Source organism: Semicossyphus pulcher, unplaced genomic scaffold (assembly GCF_022749685.1).
Source record: "Semicossyphus pulcher isolate SPU_LCO1_2020_fin unplaced genomic scaffold, fSemPul1.0.p SCAF_16, whole genome shotgun sequence".
Classification (NCBI taxonomy): Eukaryota; Metazoa; Chordata; class Actinopteri; order Labriformes; family Labridae; genus Semicossyphus; species Semicossyphus pulcher.
In genome coordinates this window covers 24292270-24317475 of record NW_027211670.1, presented here as the reverse complement: position 1 = coordinate 24317475, position 25206 = coordinate 24292270, and the positions used below count along the sequence as shown (strand labels likewise).

Here is a 25206-nt window from a genome sequence, read left to right as displayed (position 1 = left end):
GGTTTGGTCCCATAAAAACTTTAAGACTCAGCAAAGAAGTTTAAAGTGAAATACAACAACATCTACAGCAGAGCTCGTCGGGGCGGTGTGAGAAGAAACGGAGGCACAAAGAGCCGAGAATATTAAACTCAATCACTTATAAAAACATTTCAGAAACTTCTTTACAGAAGGACGGATATTCCTGCCTTTGTTTTGGTCCACAAATATAAAAGTACAACAATTACACCACAAAAACTCTTGGCAGTAACTTTCCATCTATTATTAAAAGTATTATAAAACTTCAGCCGACTCGTGAAGCCGATTATGTAACAAACTTCCTGAGTAATAAAACAATACGGAGCTCCGTGTCCGAACGTCCGAGTGTTAAAACAAACGGCGACATCTGAGGAGCTTTCAGGACGTTCTGATAAAGAGGGAGGGCCTGTTTGATTAGGAACATAAAACAAACAGAGCAGACTGTGTGTGCGTGAGTGGGCACATGTGCGAGTCCTTGCCGCTCTCTGTGCTCAGAAAAGGCACTTACAATCTTGTGCAGTGTTTTGCAGAGTCCCTGCACAGGTGCAAAGCAGGATAACAGTCTGTAGAGTTTCAGTCTTTGGTCTCAGCTGAGTGGAAAGCTTCGGCTCCGTGGCTGTGCAGTGGTGAGCGTGACGATTCGCAGGATGCAGCTTTAAGGCTCCAGGCTCAGTCTTAGTGTCCTCCAGGTGCTGAAGCACGCCACCGTCTGCTTACAGCATGGACAAACTGTCTGTCTGGCGGTGGTTGGAGCCCACGCCCACCTCCGACTTGTGTCCAGAGGTGGAGAAGCTCAGCACCCCCGCTCCTCCTCTGGACAGGACCATGAGCGTGTCCCCCGACACGCCGCCGAACTCGAAGGCAAACGTCCCGTAGAAGAGCATGATGAGCATGCAGTAGACCCACTCAAAGATGGCGGAGGCGTGCTGCAGGGCGAAGCTCTCCTGGCAGAAGAAGACTCCGCCTGAGGATCAGAGGTTAAGGAGAACAATGGCTGCACAGCAGGAGAGAGACCAGGTCAGTAAACGCAACACACAGCCCCTGAAATGTCCCTCTTATCATCCCCACGTGCAGATCTGTGGTCTTTAGGGTGTGCTTAAGGTTATTTGTGCAGTTGAGTCTGTCACTATAAAGCGTTTCAATATCAGCGAGCATTCACAGATGGATTCCCAGCTTGTTGTTTTTCTCTTGTGCTGGAAAAATACTGTATTTTCCTGTAATGTAACCGAGTGACAGAGAATGGAGGGCTGCAGGAGGGCTGCACTTGTTAAATTTTGGTGCAGGTTTTGTATTTGTTTTTTAATGTCGTCCAAACTTACCTACCAGAGACTGGATTCAGTCATGATCCACTCGTGCAAAGGGATGTAAGACTGATTTCCTCCAGCAGGGGGTCACATTGCACAAGTTACAAACATAATCTTTGAGCAGACTGGAAACATGACGGAGCATCACAGTCAAAAAACGGGCGGCAAAAACACTCAAAGCCAGTAACATAACACACTGCTTTACTTCAAGTAGATGTTCTTCTAAACGCGTCTTTTTGAGCTTAAAACTATGTAGAAAAAAGTCTGAACTTTGTAATAAAAATGTAAAATGTTGTCAGGATACTGAGCACCAGAGCGACCAGAGCCAGCAGAGCCATCATCACTCGGATGTGACCCATCAGGTACTCGTCCTGCGTCTTTGCCAGCCTGTAGGTCAGCGCCGACTGAAGACACACGAACAGCATGCTGGAGGGGAACGCCACGCCGGCTCCCACGTAGTGAAGGACTTTGGCAAAATCCACCTGAGAAAGAAACACAAACATTTAAGAACTTGGACAGCAGAAGTTGGTTTCTAATTATTCATGTTGGAGGTAAATTAGCTTTGTAGTAGCAATAAATAATCTGTGGGAAACGGAGGTTTTAGGTTATCTTGAGGTTTCAGTGTGCCGTTATCTCCTCCACTCTGCCCCTTACTTTAATACTCAGCCCAGCTCCTGTCCACTTTTTATTCTCGCCTTTTTTTCCTTTCCATCCTTTTTTTTGTCAAACTAAAACCTGACAAACAAGTTAAGTCCACAAACAGGACACACACATCTCCGACCACCGAGTCCTCCATCTTGTTTTTGTCTTGTTGTTCGACCTTGAATCTTTACATTTTAAAATACCTTCGTAAATTATTTCTGGTTTCTTAACCTTCAAAAACGTTTGCAGACAGTCGGCCGTGAACCTGAAGCCTCGGTCTGAAATAAACGTCTGATCCTGGGAATAATCATTGACTCGAGAGCAGCATTTCAAGAGGGAACATCTCAACACAACAACGCTGATAAAAACACAAATGAAATGAAACACAGAGGCCATCGTGACCGGACTGCGGCACTCTGGGTAATCACTGACAGAGCATCACAGGACGGGACAATCTGCACCCGAGCACACAGGACAAGAAAAAAAACTGTAATGACACCATCATCTCCATTATCACCTCTGACCCCGACAGAGATGACGCTGTCACTTTGAGCTCGAGCTGACAATCTACCTGTTACTGTAATAATATCAGCTGTGGTCTCAAAGACAGACAAAGTGCACGTACAATCTTCTGTTCACACGTGTCTCTGAACGCAGCAGCTGTTCTGACGACGACACAGGCTGAACGTGGAGTTTAGTGGATGACTGAAGAGTTTACAGGGAGACAAAGCAGCTGCTGAAGCTGCGTAATTACAGAGGAGACACAAAGAGCGAAAAGAGGTACGTTCTGTTTCATCTGTGCTGCTTCTACAAACCAACTACACATCTACATGTATGTCCTCGTAGGAGAAAATAAGAAGGCTGAGAGCACACACTCGCTGCCTACACCCTACAGGTTGACTATTTCCTCGCTTTAACCACTCATGTCCCGCTGTCGAGCTCATGTCAGGAAACCAGTAGGCAGAGCGTTGGGGTCCCAGGGCGTGAGCTGCATGTTAGCCTCCCTTTATTTACCCACTGTTACAACAACAACGTAAGGGGAAAATAAACGGATGTTAAAGAGGTGAAAAACGTGGACACATGACTTCTGAATGAGACTAAAACACACTGGATGAGTAACACGTCTCGTCTCTGCTCTGCAGCTTCTGTTTGGACGTCTCAACATCAAAACACTTCATCTGCTGATGTAAACAGCCGGCCTCGTGTGTGTGTGCGCTCTGTACATTTACACAGTAAATCACCCCTAAAGGACTCCTGCCAGGCGAACACTGAGGGTCATTATGTAAGACGGAGGCAGGGAGGAGAAGCTGCAGCCAATCAGAGAGCAGAGCAGGACCAGCCTCAAACACTGCCGGGTGAGAGGATGAAGGACCTTCAGGATGAACTGTGAGGTTTGTTCCCCTGATATGAAGTCAGAGAGGCCTGGGCGTGTGCAGACACACACACACACACACACACACACACACAGGAGAGGGCCTCAAACTACAACACTGACCTCTGACCTCTGAGCACTTGACTCTCTTACCATTTCAAACAGCTCAGATGGATCACACGCAGACGCACGTGTCCATTATACTTTCAGGCAGCTGTAATCTTCATCTTTATAACAACAAAGTGACGACGTGAAAGAAGCGTTACAGGAAGCGTCAGCTCATTGTTCAGCTGCTCGGCACACAAACACGCTGCGCACGCAAACATGTTTTTATAGTGGAACAGTCTCAGTTTGAGGAGGTGTGGACGCACGTATTGGTGGCAAGCGGCGCCCAGTTAGTGACGCGTTTTCCATCAGCCAGCAGTGGTTGGTCTGCCAGAGAGGGTAGGCGGAGCTAGGCGGCTGCTTTTCCGCTCTCTGCAGGTGTTGCGAGTAAACAGTAATCTACTATGGCTGAACAGACAAAGAAAAGATGGATGACTACAGATACAACTTCAACAAGAAGTGAAAATCCAAAGAAGAAGAAACAAACTCGACGCTCAGATGAAGCAAACAGTCTGAAAAGGAAAGCGACCGTCAGCCAGGAAAATCAGGAGTTACAACTGGAGTAACAGTTATAATAAAGAGAGCACATGTACATAGTTTCCTTCCACCTCTGCACAGGCTTAAACACATACATGTCATGTAACATTCAAATTGTGAGGAGAACATTCCAGGACAAACACGCAGCGAGCACATGTTCACATTAAACACAGGCGACACCTGAGGCCATGAAAACTTCAGCAGTCTAGGACGAGTGTGCAGGTGTGTGTGTGTGAACATACAGTGTGTCCCTGAGCTTTAACATGTGCGTACATGTCGTGTACTGTACCTCCTCTGCTGCACGTCTGAGAGCAGCCGTTTGAAGCTCACAGCTCAGGACAAAAGGCGACGCTCACACTGAGAGCACCTCTTCTTAGAGTACACAGGACATGAACAGACGCAGAGCCACAACACCTTGTTGTTATGATCGTACAACCACAGAGACTGTCAGAGAGACGATCTGCAGACTGAACTCACAGAACCACTAAAGAGATTTAGCTTGAGACGGCCGGGGAGAGGGGCTCAACAGTGAAGACACAGCGGTGGCATGAAATGCATGAGCACTGATCAGGTTCAGAATTAAACGTAGTCAATCAATAAGTGTGTTTACATGTGACGTTGCTCCTGTTCACCTGCAGCGGTCGCCCTGAGGAGACACTTTAACGTTCCATTTATAATGTTTAAGAATAACCTGCATTTCTCCCTCCGACATAAACAAGGACTTTTCCTTTTTAGCTTTTCTACCCCCGCCTTGCAAAGTTCCTACAGTAGGCCAGAGTGGACAAACAACATGCTGGATGTAAAGAGGGCCTTCCACGGTTTCTGCGGCCACTGTAAGGTCTCCCTCCAGTTTGAAAAGGGAGGCTGAGGGCGCGGTTATCAGTTTACTCTGCTGTTTCATCACAGCACAATAATTATATTATGTATCATGATTCTTTGGGCAAGGACAAAATATTTGTTGACATCAAAAAGTCTGCAGAGACGTGGGAATTTCATTACACAACTAAATTCGTACGTTATCTGAGAGATAGTGTTTATGTATACGTGTGTCTCTGCAGGTACAAAGTGCTGACATTTATTTCTTACGGATCAATGAACTTCGACCAAAAGATGGACTTACTGATATTTCAAAGAGAGCTCAGGTACCAGACAGGAAGAGAAACTCTGACCTGAGTGAGATGATCTACAGGTGCAGCTCTCTGCCCTGAACCAGAGCTCTTAGTTTGGTACCTGAGTGTTAAACAGATGCAGGATGCTCTGTCTCTGATGTTACCTTTATGTCACACAGAGAGCACAGTGACAGACTGCTTTCAGTTGCCATGGCAGCGACCTGTAAACCACGAGAGGTCGTATCTAAGCTGCAAAGACTGAACGGTGAGTAATGTCTCTGTGTGAGAGAAAAAGCTTGAAGCAATAATTCAACCATGAGATCAGTCCAGCGAGCGGACCACGTGTCACACGGCGACACCGACTGAGCCCCCCGCCGGCTGCAGAGAGACCACACCTGGTTTATTCAAACAAAGAGAGTGAGACGCACAAAGACAGGAATCAGATAGAAATCTGTCTGTCTGTTAATTATGTAAGAAATTATGTAACTGACACTTTAAAAGTGTTTTTATGTAATAAATCCTTTATTGTTCTTTTTCAGCTTTTTGTGTCGTAACTTTACAAACATTCGTCCTCCCCACCGTAAGTGGAAAATTTAAAGACGCCAGCACACTTTGTTTTCCCGCCCTGTCGTCGGGACATTTTTGTGCCTTCATCTTATTTTTTTGGGTGAATATTAAGACCTTTTTCACAGAAGAACATCTCTATTAGAAATAAGTCATCACGGCCTGATTGATCAGGTATTATTTCCTCTCTGCTCATTAATACATTAGATGCCCTTTGCACAGGACCGTACAGGGACAGAGGAGTCAGGTTTGTGCACATCTGTTATTGCACATTCGGTTATTGTTATTGATCATTTTCAGTCAAGTCATCTTTAATAATGTTGTTTTATTGCTGCTTAGTCTCACATAGGGAAAATCCTTGTTTTGATCTTTTGATATTCACTAGGGGAGGTATCTTCACGCGCCTTTGTGGCTTCTAACCTCTCCGGCACAGTGTTCATCTTTTTACTAAATCTTTTTTTGTATGTGTGTATACGTGCAAATACAATAAATACATTGTAATATATTTGCTAAACCAGCACCGTCCTGAAGCTGTGACTGTTTACCTGGAAGTTTCCCACCATGATGAGTCCCGCAGCACAGATCCAGGAGGTGGAGAGGCCGGCCGTGTTCAGGATGCAGTTCTGGTGCTTCTCGATGACGTGAGCGTAACGCAGCAGACCGATCAGCATCACTGCAGGATGAGAGACACACAGAGACAGACTGGATGATATATTTCATCTTGCAGAGTTTGACTCTCAGGCTACATATATGTGACCGTATTCATGTTTAAAAACGCCTGTTTGGATTTTACACAGCCTGAATTAAAGATCTGTGTGGGATGAACATGGAGCCAGATTATGTAAGTTTCATAGGCTGAAAAGGGGGTTACAAATCTCTGCAAACGTGTGTCTAACTTTTCCTTCTTCACAGCTGCAGCACTACTTGGTTGAAACTTTGCAAGAGACGGGGTGCACCACCCAAAATCACATGTAAAACGTCCCCACTTCTGATGTGATTAAGAACAGTTAAGCCCCAACGAAGCAAATCACTTCAACAAAGAAAAAAAGCAACGATATTCCTGGTGATTTAAGTCGGTCCTCTTACCGCTGTCTGAGCTCGGGCCCTAATCTGTGCAGGCCTTTAATCTCCTTCTAATATCAGGAAGCTGAAGCAGCATCAAAGGAGCAGCGAGATCGTGCATTAGAAACATAAAGCGCTGACGCTGCAGATCTCAGTGTGAGCAGATTCCTCTCGTCTGTTTATCAAACTGCTGCATCAAAGCTTCGCAGCGGTCTCGCTCTCCTCTCCCACACGTCCATCTGATGCTCCTGCCGCTCACATCTGGAGCGCAACATGCTGCAAGCGGCACAGAGCGACTGTTTTTATGTTCATCGTGTTAATCCAGCAGCGAACGCAGAGGTCAGTCTCCGATGGTGGCGTGGACGCAGAGATCAGACTCCTTGTTTCTGAGGGATTCGCTGACGGCGGCACAGCGAGGGAGCGACTGTCTGATCTTCACCACACCTCCGAGTTAAACAAACTGAGTTCTGTTTATGAGAGCACAATAAAAAAGGGGAAGCTTTTGATGTTGGACAAATGCACGCCTCACGCCAGCACTTCTTTGTTACCGGGAATACCCTGTTTAAAGGTTTCCAGGCACGTGTAACTGATGTTTGCAAAACAGTCGTTCTTAAGAGCCTGCACTACACAGCCTGCCCTGAACCACTCCACTGTTCCCCTTCAGTCCAGCCTTAAGCTGGCTGCCAGCCCTAAAGGAACACCAGAGGAAGAAGCGAGTCAAGTAACGTGTTTGGGAGAAAAATGAGGCCAACTCACATTTTGTCAGATAATGTTAAGGTTGCACGTGATGAAAGGGTGAACAGACCCAAAACACATAACTCGACTGGTCTGGGAACACCTCAGGAAGCCCCCAGGTGAGCTAAAAGAATGATTGCTTGGGAGAGGAAAGTCTGGACTAGCCTGATGCCATCGCAACTCGGCAGCAGACAACTGGGAGATAATAAATTCAACATGTTTACAATGACAGCTGTGTTCCAATTCATGGGCTGCATCCTTCCAAGGCGCATTTGAAGGCGGGTTGCGTCACAGCGGCGCGTCGAAGGCTGTGCCATTTCCCATTTCATTTCGGCTGTCCCCTCGCGGCCCAACGTATCCTGAGATTCACCGCACACCAATTCAAACGAGATGGCGGACTCTCAAACGGCAGAGGAACACACTTAGAGATACAACAACACAACGAAAGAGGCCTTGAGACTTGTAGTACTTGACGTTAGTTATGTTAGCCAGTTCGCCGGCTAGGTGTTGCTAGGTGACCGGAGCGGCTTCTGGTGACGCTAGCGTTAGAGCGGGAACAGCCGGTGAAAGTAGACCAGACCGTCTCAGTTCAGTTTGGCCGTAGCGTCTACACAGGCCACGCATGACGCGTCCTTCGAAGGATACAGCCCCTGGACTGAGACTCAGCTCATCGACACGCTGACGTTTAGCAGGTTTGGTGTTTCCCTCTTTAATCTTTCTTTTTTTTTAGATATTTGACCAAACATTGGACCATTGGACCAACTGAACCATCCTGCTTCATTTCATGATGCTACCAAGGCTTAAGAAGTGGAACATCCCCGATCACAGCCTCTGAAATGTAAAGATTTGTTGTGTTACTTATCACAGCCGACTGAATAGAGTTTATTTTTAGACGTCACCTCAGACTCTGAAAAAGTAAAGCGCCTATACTTATTTTATTAAACCATTTTTTTTACTTATTTGCAGGTTTCCATAAAGAAATGCAAATAAACCTACTCTCCTTTTAACCACCCAAATAGTTCCTTTACTGTTTGACCTGACCTTTGACCTCGAGCAGGTCCCACAGCTGGTCACTAACACTGCACACTAGACACAGCTCTTGTTTATGCTGCTTTATGTCATTCAGAAATGTGAATGTTTTGACAGTTACCTGGATATCGTGGCGCTCAAAGATGACTTTGTGCAATATTCCTCAGATTTCTGTCTAACCTGAACTCTCATTTTAAACTACATCTTGGTTATGTGACGTCGTGCAGAGCTGCAGGAGGCTCACCAGGTGTTAAACCCAAAGATATGTAAGAGACACTGAAACAAACTGAGCTGGGACAGGTTCATGTGCTCGTTAAACGTCCGAAAATTGCAGCTTTTTCCAAGAAAACACCTGCAGCACCAGGTGTGAGAGGTCACAGGAAGTCCGTGTTTACAGAGAGAACAACTGCAACACTTCAGTCAGGACACGAAGTTTAACTGTTTACTGAAACATCTTGTGTGTGCACGACAATGACTGAACACTGAGAAGGAACAGCATTAAATAACACCTTCTACAACACTCAGCCTGCGACTTCAGATCAGGCTGTAAGGACCCTTTAATCCTCACTTATCTGATTGTCAACAAAGACTTAAAATTGTGTAACTCTTCTCCTCACTGTATTCAGTCTCGTGCAGTGTTTTGTCTCCACGTGCAGCACCGATGGAGGCGTACGTGATCAGCAGCACTTCACTCCACGCTCATACACCAAACCCAGTTCCTCTGAAACACGACATCAAAACGTCTCTCGGCTCCGTCCAAACAAACAGATCTGTGTGAGGAACTACAAGCACTGCACAGCTGCATTATGTAATGCACACTTCATTGTCACATCTTTTTCTGTTCGAATGCCAGAGCTCAAAGTTTGTCTCACAAAGTCGGAGAGTCTGATGTAACCCTGATTTCTTGTTGTTCCTGCAGCGCTCGAGGGTTTCACTCAGGTCCCAGTTTTATCAGAGAGAACGGAGACATCAGTGTGAATACATTTTCAGTAGCTTCGTCTGTGTCGTAACATTGTAGTCACTGTAACTTTTGCAGACCAACAAACTCAGAATACAATCGGACGCTTATTTTAGAGAAAGTGCATTTAACGTTGACTCAAAGGGGCCCGTTTCTAAAAGTCAAGGGCTCGCAAGGTGTGCATCTCGGCTTCCTGTGGAGATCCATAAACCTCTAATTATTTGAGATGAGTCAGCGCTGCAAGAACTCAAACTGCTCATGTGCTGGAAAACTACGGAAGGCCTAAGCGTACATGCATGCATTTTATTTACTCTATTTTCCTGTGATTTCTGGTTCTTATTTATCTCGAGCAAACAAACCTGGTTTTCTCGTGATAACGGGATCATTTTCTGTCGATGTAGAAAACAGACCAACAGGCTGTTCACTGTGATGTTACAGAGCAGGACACGCCATGCTGCCATCGCCGCACTGATGAGCTAAGTTAAACCCGTTTCTCTGTTTGTTTGGTGCTTGTGCAGCTCTGGGGATGCTGCATGTTGACGTTTTTGTCCAAAGTGAGTTAATGATCTATGCATTCATACCCGATGGCTATGCCACCATAGTAATCTGGAGTTCATGTGACTGTAGCAGTCAGGGATCGAATCCCCAACCTTCTGATTGAGAGACAACGACTCAACCACTGAGCCACAGTCGCCGGGATACGAGTGATGATCATGTGACGTTACGCTGGTGCAAGTGAAGAGTAAATAAATAAGTCAAGAAAACAACCAGAAATGACTCGTTGTCACGGGAAACAGAGTAAATAAAATGTCCGCTTCAGGCTTCCTTAGAAAACCAACATGCATACAAACAAAGACGCGTGCATAAAGAAAGGCTGCACAAAAGGAATCCTTCAATATGATTCACCTCAAAATCCTGCAATCTTCTGTGCAGACGTGGAACATGTTCTCCAAGCAAAATCCAGAACGTTGCATGAACAGAAGTAACACATTCAGTCAGCGATCAGGAGGACACGAAGGATATTTAAGGATAATCACAGATACTAAGGGACCACAAACTTTGATACAGCCAGCTTCTTTAGATTTCCTTTAATCCTGTTTCCAGCGTTTCAACCTTTTAGTCTGTTGTTTTCTCGACTGCGTTTTCTGTTTGCTTCAGAGAATGATCACAGGTCAAGAAGTGCTCGTTAAATGCAACCATTTCTGTCGCCTCTCATGTGAGCGTCTTTCAGGAGAGACTGTGCGCCATTATCCCCGTAAAATAATCGACTATGATGGCAGCTGTCATTCTGCCAGATTCCTAAACAACTATAACACTTTTTATTTCCAGCATGGTTGAACAAAACTTCCTTTGAGCTATTCTGCTCAAGCATAACCAGCGTTTGTTGTTTGGCTGCAGAACCGTAACGAAAATCAGGATGATTCAGTCAGTGGCCTGCAAGAATGCACCACTAGCCTTGCAAGACACCAAGTTAAATAATCTCGGGAGATGAAAGCAAACTATGTGGACAAAGATCTATAAAGAAAACATGGAGGACAAAATCAATACGCACCAGCCTGCATGCTGGTTAATGAACCCGGAGTAAATCACCCAAAATAGCTGGTTGAAAGTCTCTTCGGCTCACCGCAGAGCAGAGTCAATGCCCTCGTGGTCAGAGGGGGAATACATGTGGGTCATGAGGGCGTAAAAATGCACCATTCATGGCATAGAGTAAATGTTCCCTCCAGAGAGGGGGCTGAGGAGGGACCTGGCAGGGCCTTCAGAGAGCACAGACTCGGCTGGAGTCTTTACAGCTGAGAAAACAAGCCTGAAAAGTTCTGAGTTCACACACAGAAACCCGTTCAACCGAGAGCTGAAGGCTGGGTACATGTATGTAAAGGTAAAGAAAGTGCATCAGATAAACGTGTGTACAAACTCACCCATGAAGGATCCGGTGCTGCAGATGAGGCTGAAGAAGCAGCTCTCAGGAGGGAGCGTTCCACATTTACTGCAGAGGAAACACAGAGCACAGCGGGGGGAGTTAGCGTGGGCTCAGGGGGGGAAAGTGCAGGTTCAATCAAGTTCTTGCAGAGTTTCAGGTCCAACTCCATCCCCCCCACCCCCGGTCCTGTGTTTTAACTGTGCTGCACTTTGGCAGAAAATAGTCTGTGGCATTAAAAGCATGCTGCAGTTTTTCTTAGAGAGGAAAAATGTCTATAAAAGGGGAGCAATGTGAGACAGTCTGGGAGGTCCCATGAAATATGTTACAACATGAGGGCAGAATTTTCCAGCAGGTTAAACTTGAGTTGCATCCTCAGCAACATGAACCCCTCGTCCGTCATTTTGAGTGTCGTTGTCTGCGGAGAAGAGACATTTCTTGTTTACATTTATGGACTCAGTGTGGCGACGTTTCAAAGAGCGCTGAAGGATCCTCTTCACACAACAAAAGCTCTCCTTCCTGTCGAGGTGAAGAGGTCCCCCCCGGCCCCCGGTGAGCCTCAGGCGGGCAAGTGTGGACGCATCTGACAACAAAAGCTCTGCTGCAGGCAGCTGCTCAGGAACTCTCTGCAGCCGAAGCTCCAGCAGGACAAACTCTAAATTACCTTCTGGATGCTTTTTTAAAGCTATGATAAGAAAAATAAAATAAAGACTTTTACAAATATAATATAAAGCATCACTTCTGGGCCTCTGTACATGTGTGTTGGTGAGTGTGTGTGCAGACCCTTGTGAGAGCCTTCCCTCTGCAGCTATTCTGTTGTTTTGCTCTGCACGGGACGTTTTCAGGAGGGGCGTCGTTGTGGTTCCCTGAGCCAATCACAGCGTACAGGTGAGTGTGGGAGTGGTTCAAATTGGCAACTGGGCCCCATTCAGACTGGCGAACATGGTGAAAGAGTGATGCAGAGCTGGCCTTCTTTCTGTTGGTGAGGTAGGTGCTTCAAACTGGCTAGGACAAGCTGATCGGCGGTTAGCATGCTAGCGCAACGGTAACTGTGTTGCTGTCGGTGTTAGCTTGGGGGTTTGGCGGTGTTCTCGCACGAGAGAGTGAGAGTGAGCTTCTGGTGACGAAGAGCCCAGGAGGAGGGACCCAGTTTGAATGTGTTGTTGACAAAATGCAGAAAAAATCCTCCTTATTAAACCTTTAAATATTGAAATGACTCCAAACTTCACTGTTCTCTGCATGTTAACATGAATGTTTTTGTTTCTTTTGTTCACTCTGCATCTTTTGCATCGAATATGTTGCAGACAGACTGGAAACTGAGTTCATCTCATTGAGCGCTTTTAAATCCAAACAGAGTTCTTGAGGCCAACTCCACAGCATGCACTTGTTTTTCATGATTTGCTTGTAAATTTAATCTTTTTATTTGTCTTTTTGTTTGTGTTTGAACTTCGTCATTTTGTAACTGTGTTTTGTATTTGCTGCAGCCTATCTTGGCCAGGACTCCCTTGAAAAAGAGGTTCTTCATCTCAATGGGATTTCTCCTGGTTAAATAAAGGTTAAATAAATAAAAATAAATACAAAATTATTCAAACATCTGAAGTGTTATTCAGATGGGACAGATTTGAAAGGGTGCTTATTTGCAGCACCTGCTGCTAGAAGGGCTTTTTTCAAAATAAAAGACTTCCAAAAAGTGAACATAAAAAACTAAAAATGAGTTTTGCATAAAATTAAATTACTTTTATCCTTTCACAAATGAAACCGTATAATAACCACTTGAACAGCTCTGTCAGATCTCCTGCAGCTCTGTGATCTCTTAATGTATTTGCTAAAAGTTGAGGAACAAGTCCACTTAACCAATCAAACACAAGATTAACACAATCATAATTAATTATGGTTGCAAAAATTAAAAGTTTGTCATTTAACCCCCTTAACTGAATGTGAGAGGGGTCAAAGGTTATGGCGAAACATGCAACAATTGTAGGCAAATAAATGTTGCAAAATAAAATGTTTTATGTTCCACATTTCATCCATGAATGTAGAGAGTCTAACGTTTTCTCACTTCCCTCTGGCTGTACTGAATGCTGACAGTTTAATGTGCACAGATGTATTTTTGTTTTTCTGTCTTTCTGTTTGTTTTTAAAAATATAATGAATTTTATGACAGAGCAGAAATAAAGCGACTCAGCGTCGCGTCTAAAAACCACAGACCTCACAGCTCATATTTCCCGTCATGTGTTCTGTTTAGCTTCAACGATAAGATAACTATCAATGTGGAAGGAGGAACAAAGATCCTCAGACAGCTTCGTTATTTATCTACAACAGATGTTTCAAGCAACTCAGCGTCAACAATGTGCCGTCGTTTGGTTCACTGAACATTAAATTAAGAAACCAGACAGCTCCGACTGTTACATAAGAAGCTTCACAGGTGAAATCACAGCAGCAGTTTGAGCTCATGACTCTACCAATCTTGACTTGTGTTCCTGCAGAGCTGCGTTCACTGACCTGATGAGCGGGATGTTGTCCAGCGTGCAGCACAGAACAGGTCCCCTCTGTAGTGGGAGCGGCTCCTCACAGGACTCATTATACAGCCTGTAAATACACACACACAAACACACACACACACACACACACACACACACACACACACACACACACACACACACACACACACACACACACACACACACACGGACAAACACACACTTCAGTCTGCAGACTCATAATAAACATATAAATATAAATAAACATGTTCAAAGACGTCACCTGTGTCTGCTTTTATATTGAAACATGTTCAAAAGGTTATCTCACTGACACTCGTCTTAAAATGCTTCAGAGTTCAAAGGTTAATCTCCACTTCAGGTGAAACTTTTACTTCCCCCCCTAACAGCCTCCTCAGAGCCGCATAATCAATCTAAAGTAAGCAACAAGTTAACGCTCGCTGTACGGCTGAGCATCATACTTTACGCAAACGACAGTCGAACATTAACCCGAAACATCTCCAGAGAAATGACTCTTAAATAAAAGTTAACTGCTTCACTGCACGTTTCTTTGATTACAAACTAGAAGACGTACAGAGGTTTCCCCCTTTATCCTGTATAAAGTGTAACAACCATATACACTTTTTACCTTGATGTTGTGACTACCTGAGACATGCAGCTGTTAGTGAAGGCTTTAATTAATGTAGATATGAATTAAAACATTTTAAACAAAGGAAACAATATTAGAAGAGCACCATTAAAAAGAATCCCGAGGTAATGATCAGTCTGTTTGTTTGTGTTCATGTGGAGGGTGATTGATCGTTTTTTGACGTCCGCCCATCAAACTTATTTTATCTGAACATTTTCTCAAACAGGAGACAAAGAAGGTGACCTTCACCTTAAAACAAAATACTCTTAAATATCTTTAAACTCGGGCTGTTGGTTTAGCTCTGCGGTTAAAGCACGTGCTCCACGTACAGAGGCTTCGTCCTCGACCCAGCAGCCCCAGGCTGAACTCCGACCCTCAGACCTTTGCTGCAGGCCATCCCCCACCCTCTTTCTACCCACATTTCCGATTCTATACACTGTCCTTTCTCATAAAACTGACTTTGCCTCATCTAATTGCTAAAAAAAAGTGATAAAAAAGCAGAAGATAAATGGCAAAAAGAGGGCAGAGATTGGCCAGGTGTAACCCCCCCCTCTCGCCCAATGACAGCTGGGATAGACTCCAGCCCCCCCGCGACCCTGAACAGGATGAGCGGTATACATAAGGGATGGATAAAAAATGCTCAATTGATGAATGCCGAATCAGAGAAGCTTCATTGTTTTCAAAAGTCGAAATGAAGCCGAAAAAGTTTAAATCGTATTCGAGTAAAATTAACCTCCATGATAAACACCTGGTCCGTCTTTTCACTGAACATTGTTTACACAGGTTGTTCCCGTTCATGCAGCTGTGTGACTGATGAGTTTAACTCATCCTGACCCTTCTGATAAAGTTCTGACTTATGATAACTGAAACTTTTATTTATGTCCTTTGGTGTATTTATGTTCTCCGTACCAGCTGGTACAGGCGCGTTTATTAAAGACACAGCAGGTGCTTTCAATAGTTTACGGTGAGATGAATCCAGCTGCTGCTCTGACACAAGTTTGGCCGCCTCCTCCTCCACTTGAACCTTGAACTGTTTGCATTCCTCCTCGCTGCTGAACATTAGAAATCTGCCTCCCATCTTACACCCACGTGCCCTCTTTCTTTCTGTACTCCCCTCCTGTCAACGTGTGCAGCATCTCCTCTCCCCGTCTCCATCTGTCCATGCTCTCTGTCTCATGCCCTCTCTGTGTGTGATTTAGCTGTGGCAGCGTTGATGTTTAGGAAAGATTCCTCGGGCAGAATAAGCCTGAACTTCTCCTGAATGAATGCTACACAAACACACCAGCGGGAGAAGTGCTTTGTTTTTCCCACTTTTTAGAGTTTTCATAGAGAGTAATTATTCACACTCAGTGACTGAGTTTTGCTGCACATTAACAAGAAGGAGAACCTCCTCCGAGATCGTCTCACTCTTTGGCCGTCCGTCCACACTAAGCTGGTGCAAAATGACCATTTAATTTGGTTTGTGTCCAATATTCACTCACTTTTAGCTGTTTTTGGTTCAATTAGTGACTCTCATTCCCTTTTCCCACTGACGTAAGCGTGTTGACGCAGGTTTTTCAGACCCGGGAAGACCCGCTTATAGATGCTCATTGTCACTTTTGCCATTGCCAGTGAAGTATACTCCTGTCGGTCTCTTTTCTGCTGCGTCAAAGTCTGACGTCACAAACGCCGGAAACAGTGTTAGTAAACAGTGAAGATGTTACGGTGGTTAGGTCTTTATTGTATCTGTTACTCATTCAGTCTCTTTATCAAACTCAGCGCTGCTCGGACGGAGACGGGCGGAATTTGTAGCTGGGATGACAAGGAGTCGCAGAAGTTACCGATGGAGCATCGCACATTCGCGACACGGCTTTTGTGTTCCCATCAATGCCGATCAGAGCCGAGGCCATAATTACCCGGGTCTACTGCAGAGTCATTTGACCCGGGTCTGAATGCAGATTGTAACCTTTCCCACTAAGACAGTGGTTCTCAAACTTTTTCTGTCAGGTCCCCCTTTGAAGAAAGAAAAATGTCCAGGCCCCCGCCCCAACAAAATATCACACAAATGCAGGAACATTTTGAGGCCGTACATTTGAAGTTCTTTTGGTTGAGTTTCACTGCCTGAAAATCTGTGTGTGAGTTTGAGTTTGTGTGTGTGTGTGTGTGTGTGCGCCGTACCAGTTATTCACAGGACAGACGTGCTGGTTGTACAGGGCCATCGCGTATCTGTAAGTTAAAGGAGAGAACAATCTTTAACCGAAGGACAGAACAGGAACAGAAAAACAAAAGATAAAGCAGACATTGTTTCTTTAATCACGTGACTCTGATAAAGCTAAACTGTGATAAACGCTGTGTTTCACTGACTGAGAAGGAGCACCTGAAAGCACCGTCACATGTACTCAGATTAATGCCAGTCCAGGTTTTATAGTACACAATATTTTTTCACTACATAAACACGCGTCACACGAATCACTTTCTGCTTTGACAGCCTGACGCTGTTTGTGTTCGTCATACGTTTTACACACAGGCTGCTGGCTGTAGTTTAACCTGAACTCTGACGTCAGAGGAGCTGCTGCTGCTTTCATCCCTTAAATCTGTCGACGACACAATAACCACACACACACACACACACAGACAGACACGCACGCACGCACGCACGCACGCACGCACTCTCACACACACACACACACACACACACACACACACACACACACACACACACACACACACACACCGCCTGGCTGTGAGCCCTCAGATAATTCATTACACACACAAATACACTATGAGGGACATTTAAGGAATCTGGCAGACGTTACCTACCAACCACCTACTGAGTGGATTGCTGCCAAATTTGGTTCAGACATCTTGTTTCCCTCAGGATGAATTGTAACTACCTGCCATCTTTCTCCACATTTAATCATCTCAGTTCAAACAGACTTGATCTATGTAGCTCTTTTTATCCAAACATGCAGCCCACAGAGCTTCTAAAGCTAAATAAATGAATAAATAACCATCAGGTTTGCACGGCTGCAGACTCTCAACATGTCTTAGTTTGCATCCTTAGTATTTACACTTGCTTTTTTGAATGCATTAAATGCGTCAACTCTCAAAGTTAGTGTAAAATCAATGGATTGTGGACATCGGTGCAGATGGGGGCACATTTTCCACCTGACATTAACCAGGAGTCATGTGCAGGCAAGAAAGAACAATAATAATAATAATAATAATAATAATAATATGGTCAATATGGCCACCATGTCGATTTGCCCTGTACAACATCAGGAAGATCAGACCCTACCTGTCAGAGCATGCATCACACCTGCTGCTACAGGCTCTCGTGATATCACGCACTGACTACTGCAGCTCCCTGCTGGCAGGCCTTCCTGCATGCACATTCAAACCTCTGCAGATGATCCAGAACGCTGCAGCGCGACTGGTCTGCAATCAACCCAAAACAGCACACGTCACTCATATCCCTGCACTGGCTCCCAGTCGACGCTCGCATCAAATTCAAACTCTGTCGCTCGCTTACAAAACAGCAACAAAAACGTCTCCTGCCTACCTGAACGCCCTCATCCAGGTCTACACTCCGTCCCGCCCTGTCCGGTACGGCGCGTGGTACTCCCATCCAACAGGGCCCTAATGATGACTATATTGACCTGGTTGATGTTGCTGATTGCACCAGGGACGCACTTGAATCTGTTTGTTGGCTCTTACTGACTTACTGACCTCCTGTCTCGATCATTGCTTGTGTTGTGCGCACATTTTTCCAGTAAGTTATTTACATAGTGTATAGTGACTTGCTTGGCTCAATGTAAAAAGGGCTTTTGATTCAACCATTGAAACAATCAGTTCCTCTCAAGAGACACATTGTGCCACAGATAAGATAACCGCTTCAAGCTGCTCAAAAGTGTTACTGTACGCTTTGAGAGCCTCTATTGATCGCTGATAACAAGGGGACACTCAGGGCGGAAGAATTGATTTAGATTTAGATTTTGTTAGACTTTTCTCGTAAACATCGTCTCTTAGTTTTACATCTTCACTCTTTCCTAACACAAGTTCACCAGCTGGTTGAAGCTGCAGGACAAGCCACAGTTATGTTTCTGGGTCACCGGCAGACGGGTGTCAACGTGTCTGACAAACAACAGAGCTGTCAGAACGAGGGGGGATTACACACTCGTCTCTGAGAGGGGAAAGCTTTGGAGCTGGTGTGAAGAAATTCTCGCGCCCACTTTGTGAAGGTGTGAAAGGTTTTTAACAAAAGGAGACTGTATGTGGAACTAGTCACACCGAGGAGAGAAAGGAAGAGGAAGAGGGGGACAAAGGAAACAGTCACACAGGTCAGAGAGGAGAGAAGGTGTTTCTGCTCTCTAGGATCCAGTCGGCTGGGTTTATCCTACATTCTCCCCGGTGTTTAAGTCTTTAAACGGCTCCAAAACAAACATTTCACAACAGATTTGTGGTTTGGAGTTATTCTGAGAAGCTAATCACCTGGAACAAGAGCAGGAAAATGTTCTGATTCTCAGCCCCCAGGAGAGACTTTAAATGTACTATCTGATTCTACATGTGGAGGATACTGACGGGTTATTTGTCTTTGTCATTAAACTATTACTCTCCTGACATTTCTACGTCCCCTCCAGGCCTATAGTGGAGTAACAACACAGCTAAGGCTGCAACTAATGACTCATACTTAAATCTGTAATATTTGATGCATTAAAGGCTTAAATATCTATTAGAAGAATAGTTTGACATTTTGGGAAACACTATATAAACACAAATATAAAAGCTAAAGCTAGCAACTGTTAGGCTTAGCTTAGCATAAAGACTGGAAGCAGAGGGAAAAGGCTAGCATGTGTCATGTCTTGTCGTCACAAGAGGCGGTTCCAAGACAACCAGCAGAGACTCCAGGAAGTCACTCCTCCCGATACAAGCAGTAAATAGCATCGCACATAACTTCCTGTTAAAGCACAGTTTGTCGTTTTCACATATGCGGTTGTGTAAGAATCAAATAAACAAAATCTAACAGGTTAATTTATGAGCTTTGGAGGAGCTGGTGGTGGATTTTGTTGCCTTTAGACGGAGACAGGCTCGCTGTTTTCTCTGAAAACTATGCCAGAAACTAGCTCTTGTTTTAAAGTAATAATTGCTGAGTAATAAATATAAGTTCAACATATTACGGGTTCTCCTAGATTAAAGGAATATTCCAGCATTTTTAGATACATGCTAACCAGTTTATATGAACTGGCGTAGAATACAATCTTTTTCACGCCAGGTTTTGTAAGGATCAAACACACAAGAAAATGCGTTTTTAAAAAGTGCATTAGAGGTGCCTTTATATGAGCCAGGCTAGCTGTTTCCAGTGTTAATGCTAAGCTAGGCTAATACATATTTGATGTACAGTCACAAGAGTTACATAGAGTCATCACAAGAGTCATCGATCCCTCCTCAAGAGTGACAATAGGTGCACTTCTAAACTTCATGATGAAGCTATCTCCCTTGCAGCAAGTGGAAAGCTCAGAGTGTGACTGAAGTTCAGATGCAGCGATACACGGACCAGACAAGCCGAGAGGAATGTCAAGGATGACTTTACTCCGACACAATCGTTAAATAAACAGAAAGCTGGAACTCCCTCCTTCCAAAAAAGGAGACTGCTTTACATCATGAACTTTGTACAGACAGCGGAGGTCATCGTGATCGCTGCAGGGACAACAGGTATCCTCTCTAACTTTGCTCATTTACAGACAGCTGCCTGAGTTACAACACTTTGTATTATGTAATATGTATATGAATGTAGAAGAGAGCAAATGTTGACTTACACGACCCATATTCCAGTGATGGTGAAGACAGGCAGGCTGACAGGGAGGATCATCCACAGAGACATGACGACCACCCGGACGTCTTCGCTGCAGAGAAGCACAGACAGCACATCATCAAAGACTCTGATCACCAGCTCGAGAGAGAGAAACCACGAGACAAGAACAAGACTGAAAAAGATCCATTAAGTCATTTATGAAGGAGAAACATTTTCTTGTTTCAGAACATTTGGGGATTTGTTGTGTTTAAGATGTTTTTCATGATTGAAATTTTTATGTTATTTAGTCTCAGGTTTCACTTTCCTTCAGATAAGATGAGATATTCTTTGTTAAGTCCAAGGGGAAATGTTTTGCTGATATTGCTACATTCAGATGAGATCACTTAACACACGGCACTGTCAGTGTTACGTACCTGTCCCACGTCAGACAGTCTAAAGACAAAGTTGAGGTCTTTAATTGGTTTGTTTTGTCAAATCAAAAGTCCAAAACCACAACAATTATTGATGAACGATCACATGAGACAAAGAAAAAACAGGAAGTCCTTCACACTGACTGACAGACACAGGGGCGTGTTTGATATTTCTGCTTTAAAATGACTTAAACAACTATTTGATGACTATTCGTACATTACATTCCGGCCTTTATAACCTCAAACCAGCTTCTTGAAATAGATACTTAAATGATCCTGAAGGAAATTCAGGTATCCAGCAGCTTACAAGAAACATGAAATAGTACATCTGTCACATATAACAACGGTTATAGCGATGCTATTAAAGGAATAGTGCAAATTTAACTCTGACGAGCAGAGTTAGTGCAAACAGTAAGGTGCAAATGTGCATATTTATAACAAAATAACTTAATGGTATAGTGTCCGAGAGAAAAATCAAATACAGACACTCACGGTGCTGGATCCAAAACAATCAAGTATATCAAAAATATAAAGATCCGCACACCAGGAGGCTCCCGTAGAGCGTTTTATTCAGCACAAAGTGACATTTCGACACGCTCTTCCTCAGACTTATGGGTCAGAGAGAAACAGCAGTAATGTAATCAAGTAATCAGTTTGTTTGTTGTTTGTTTCCCCCTGCCATCACCGAGAGATGTTGCACAGTCTCATGGTCAGGGGGACAAAAGAGTTGCTATGAAGGGGAAAAAAGAAAAAGCTGTTTGGTCCATTTTGCGGTCCAAAAGCAGGGAAGAATAAAATGATAATCAGCTGCAGTTCTATTGAAAACAGTTTAACATGAGCTTTTCCAACTACAACACTAAAATCCTGCTTTACATGAATGCATGAGTAATAATCCAATGATAGATGATATACTCGTACATCAGTCACATGTGATATGTACATTTTCCTGATTATAACTACACACTTTACTGTCACAACCCAGTAGTCTATTATTACAGTGCTTTTAATAAAGTAAAGGACCTAAATACTTCCTCTATCACTGACTATATTAAATATATAATAACTAATTCTGTATATTGAATAAGGTAGATCAGGAGAAAGAGACCCTGTTTGATCAGTGAATATTTTAAGTCTTTTTCAACACACAAACTGAAAATAAATTAGCCAAATACTACAATAACAAATGCAACATAAAGCCTGATAAAGAGTTACCTTGACATGTCCACTGTTTCTTCGCTCTCTACCTTACCTCTTACCTGCGTGACTCTTTCCTCTGCAGCTTCTCCTGCAGAAGCTCCTTGTTTTTACTTTTTCTAACTAATTTGACAATGTCACTATTTACTTATAGAAAAAGCTGCATGCATTGTTCCAGGAAGGAATATCAGATGACCTACTTACCTCTCGTTTGTTCAGTGGAAACAGCTTCAGGCTCTACTCCTCATCTCAGCTCCTCCAAACTCGGGGAAAAGTTGCAAAAAGAAAAAGTCGCTGCTGGTTTGAGCTTCTCCACCTGGGCTTCTGTCATTCTCCACAATAACAGACACATATGGCGCAGATTGAGCACATCAGGGTCAGGAGGAATCAGAGACGATGTGTATTCACGTTTTCATCCATCACACACTCAAACTTTCCTCCGTGTGGAGCCTGATTGTTCTGATCTGAGGAGTAAAAAGCGGCTGGAGTCACTAACTTCAAACTCCTCCCACTGCACCCCGGGAAACTGTCACGTTTCCCCCATTCAAAACACAGATTTGACAGTTTTGCTTCTAAACCTCTTTTCTTGTTACTTTTGTGTGAAAATAAAACGGATTTGTCCTTTTTCATTAGCTTAAAGTATTGTGAGAACTTGCGACAATGCCTCTTGAATTCTGCAAACTCCTCAGACGATGTGTGATCATCTGCTGGAGGTGATGTTGTGGTTGTTTTGGTTGTTTTCTAGACCCCGGGTCATTTTGTCCTCCGTCTAGTTCCTGGAAATTTCACAATCATATTGCAGAGATATTACTCAGCATTCTGCTGGACTGTAGTAGCACGGCTGGGGTATTGTGTTTCGTGTTTCTCTCCTCTCTTAAACAGCTCGAAGTGTTTTCCTAGAAAGAAAGAAGACATGATGCCTTCAAGGACCTTGTCTGAACTCCTGTTTTCAAGCTGAAAATCGCCGATGGGCCCGTGTAATGATTGAAACACTTTTTCTAAACTTAAGATTGTGAGCTAGATAACCCGACGTATGATGGGGTTTCTTCCGATTTAAGAGAGTTTGTGCTTCTCCAACTGTGAAAAGTCTTGTTTTAAAGTATTAAATAACTGTATTTACGTGCTGGCTTTAAAATCAGTTGTTGCTGGTTTAATGCCCCTCTTAAATCTTGTAATATTGACATAAGCAGACATCGAACTGGCTTATATTAATGTAATAACAATAAAAAAATACGCATAAGTATTTTTTTTTTCCACTTACGTGATGACGTTTCAGTGACGCGTTGATTACAACCGTTGAACTTAGCTGTTGGTTAGATGTTGGGTTAGCATCTTTGAAAGTGATTGAATGTGTTTGACACATAGACCGTATAAATAAGGTTTGACAGCATAAATAAACCTTACTCTAACACTCTTGAGTTGTAGAGTTACTGAAATTGTAGACAAAAGTGAAATCAAGAAGTTCGTGCTAATCAGCTTTTTATTGACCGCTTACTTTTGCCATCGCTAAAAATAGAGGGGATAGTTGAGGATTTCGGTGGCAACGATCAGAAACTGCTAGCAATGCAGATGCTAACACAGTAAAGGGAATCATGGTGCCAAACATGGAGGATAATGGGGAGGAGAACGGCGAAGAAGAGGAATGCCAGACCGAGCAGCATTATTATGTAAGTTAGCTTCATAAGCTACTTATGTTATGTGCCTTGTTTCTCGGGCTAACATTAGCTAAAGCTGGCAGTTAGCCGCTAGCTAGTAGGAGCTGTGTGCTGCTGTTTCCATAGAAACGATAGATACATCTGTATTACCGGTATATCGTTTCTGCTCACAACTGAATTATTGAGTAAATCCACAGATGTTTTTGTGGTCTTTTTGATTTGGATTTTATTTGTCTGTAGTTGTTGCTGTATACTTTTTGTATGCATTTGTTTTGTTCATTGTGCTTGCATACATTTAGTAAGCATTTCAGTAATAACTTTCAAAATAAACCTTATTAACCTTAATAATCTAATTTTATAATTTAATAATACATCTTTATACTATTAAAAAATCCAGGATTGAAAATATCATGAGCATTATTAGACCTATTGTTACTCATTTCTTGACATATGTTCAGTTTAGATTTCCATTTTCCCAACGGCACCTGAAGGCAACCTCATGTGCCTACTCGCGTGCTTCACCATGCAGAGGTATACACAGCTGCTTTCAATTACCTTGTTTAAATAGACGGCGTATGTGCTGCTCTGTTTTACTGAAGCCGATACATTCAACTGGTGATAAAGGAGACACTGAAAAACAAACTTCTGCCACAGGGGGGCGCTGCAGGATCTATATTAGGACACCTTCAGTCTGATCTGCTACAGAACTTATAGTGACACCTTTGTACTTTTGTGTATATAATTAAAGTTCGTGTTAAAATAGGTACAGATAACTTTTACTTATTTGAATGAAACAATACTACAATTTAAAAATACTTTGTAAATAATTGTAAAAGAAATAATAATTTAACAAACTCAAAGTCTATCATACTGGATTAGAATATGTGGTGCATTGATAATGAAGCAAGCAATGGTCAGTTCTCTATTAAGTATTGAAAGTAAAAGAACAATATTAACTTCCAAAATGCTGTAGAGTAGAAGTATTAAGTAGAATAAAAAGGAAAAATTAAGTACAAGAACCTCAAATTGTTCTTAAGTAAAGCAGTTGTGTAAATATATAAGTTAACTTGGCATTACAGTTTTAATCCACCAGCAGTGAACATCATGATATAAACCTTATGTGAATTTGTGGCGGTAAAACCTTTGTAAAATATGAACTATTGTCTCATATCAGAGTTGAATATCGTGTGGTGGATTTGGTGTAGTGTATCAGTGAGTTCAAATCTTCCTCTCAGCTCCTCACAGTGTCTCTGTCCTTTGTGTCCTCTGGTGTCACCCACCCACCGCTGCTGCAGGACTATAAAGAGCTGAGCCTGCAGAATTTGGTCCTCCATTGCCCGACAGTAACCTCTCTGCAGAGGTTCAGATCTTAGACCGAGCATCTACAGGACAGACAGAGCTGCTTGTTTTCAGACCACAGGACACTCTGAGGGTTTTAACTCCACAATACAAAGTCCTAAACTCTCACTGCAATCAGGGATTAACTGGTTGTGAAAGTGGAGGACAGTGTTTATCAGAGATTGGATTATCAGTCTGTATCGTTTCTTTGTTGTTGATCAATCTCTCCTCAGCAGAGAAGACACATTTAGGAGGCTGGATGTGTGCTGCAAGGCCAAAATGATTATAAAATACGGTAGATCATGGCAAAGGAGACAGGATAAACTAGCACTGATCAGAAGGA

At 43.5% G+C, this 25206-nt stretch overlaps 1 protein-coding gene across 1 annotated transcript; it reads right to left on the bottom strand.

The window, feature by feature from the left end:
- Window positions 1-728: 728 nt before the first annotated feature.
- Window positions 729-22137, bottom strand: LOC138594037 (transmembrane protein 150A-like). Its single transcript, XM_069665130.1, has 8 exons — window positions 22075-22137; window positions 20271-20357; window positions 16633-16680; window positions 13852-13938; window positions 11352-11419; window positions 6194-6321; window positions 1624-1801; window positions 729-979 (listed from the first exon to the last, which is right to left on the bottom strand). Exons 2-8 carry the CDS (start codon window positions 20333-20335, stop codon window positions 729-731), a joined length of 825 nt encoding a protein of 274 aa, XP_069521231.1. The 5' UTR covers window positions 20336-20357; window positions 22075-22137.
- Window positions 22138-25206: the final 3069 nt, after the last annotated feature.

What these genes read in the sequence shown, in the direction of transcription:
- LOC138594037 (XM_069665130.1), bottom strand. Translation starts at nt 20,335, where the DNA reads ATGTCTCTGTGGATGATCCTCCCTGTCAGCCTGCCTGTCTTCACCATC. An exon ending in GACAACATCCCGCTCATCAG is followed by an intron (nt 11,420 to 13,851) that starts GTCAGTGAACGC and finishes TTTCCTCTGCAG; the next exon opens with TAAATGTGGAACGCTCCCTC. An exon ending in TCATGGTGGGAAACTTCCAG is followed by an intron (nt 1,802 to 6,193) that starts GTAAACAGTCAC and finishes TTTCTTTCTCAG; the next exon opens with GTGGATTTTGCCAAAGTCCT.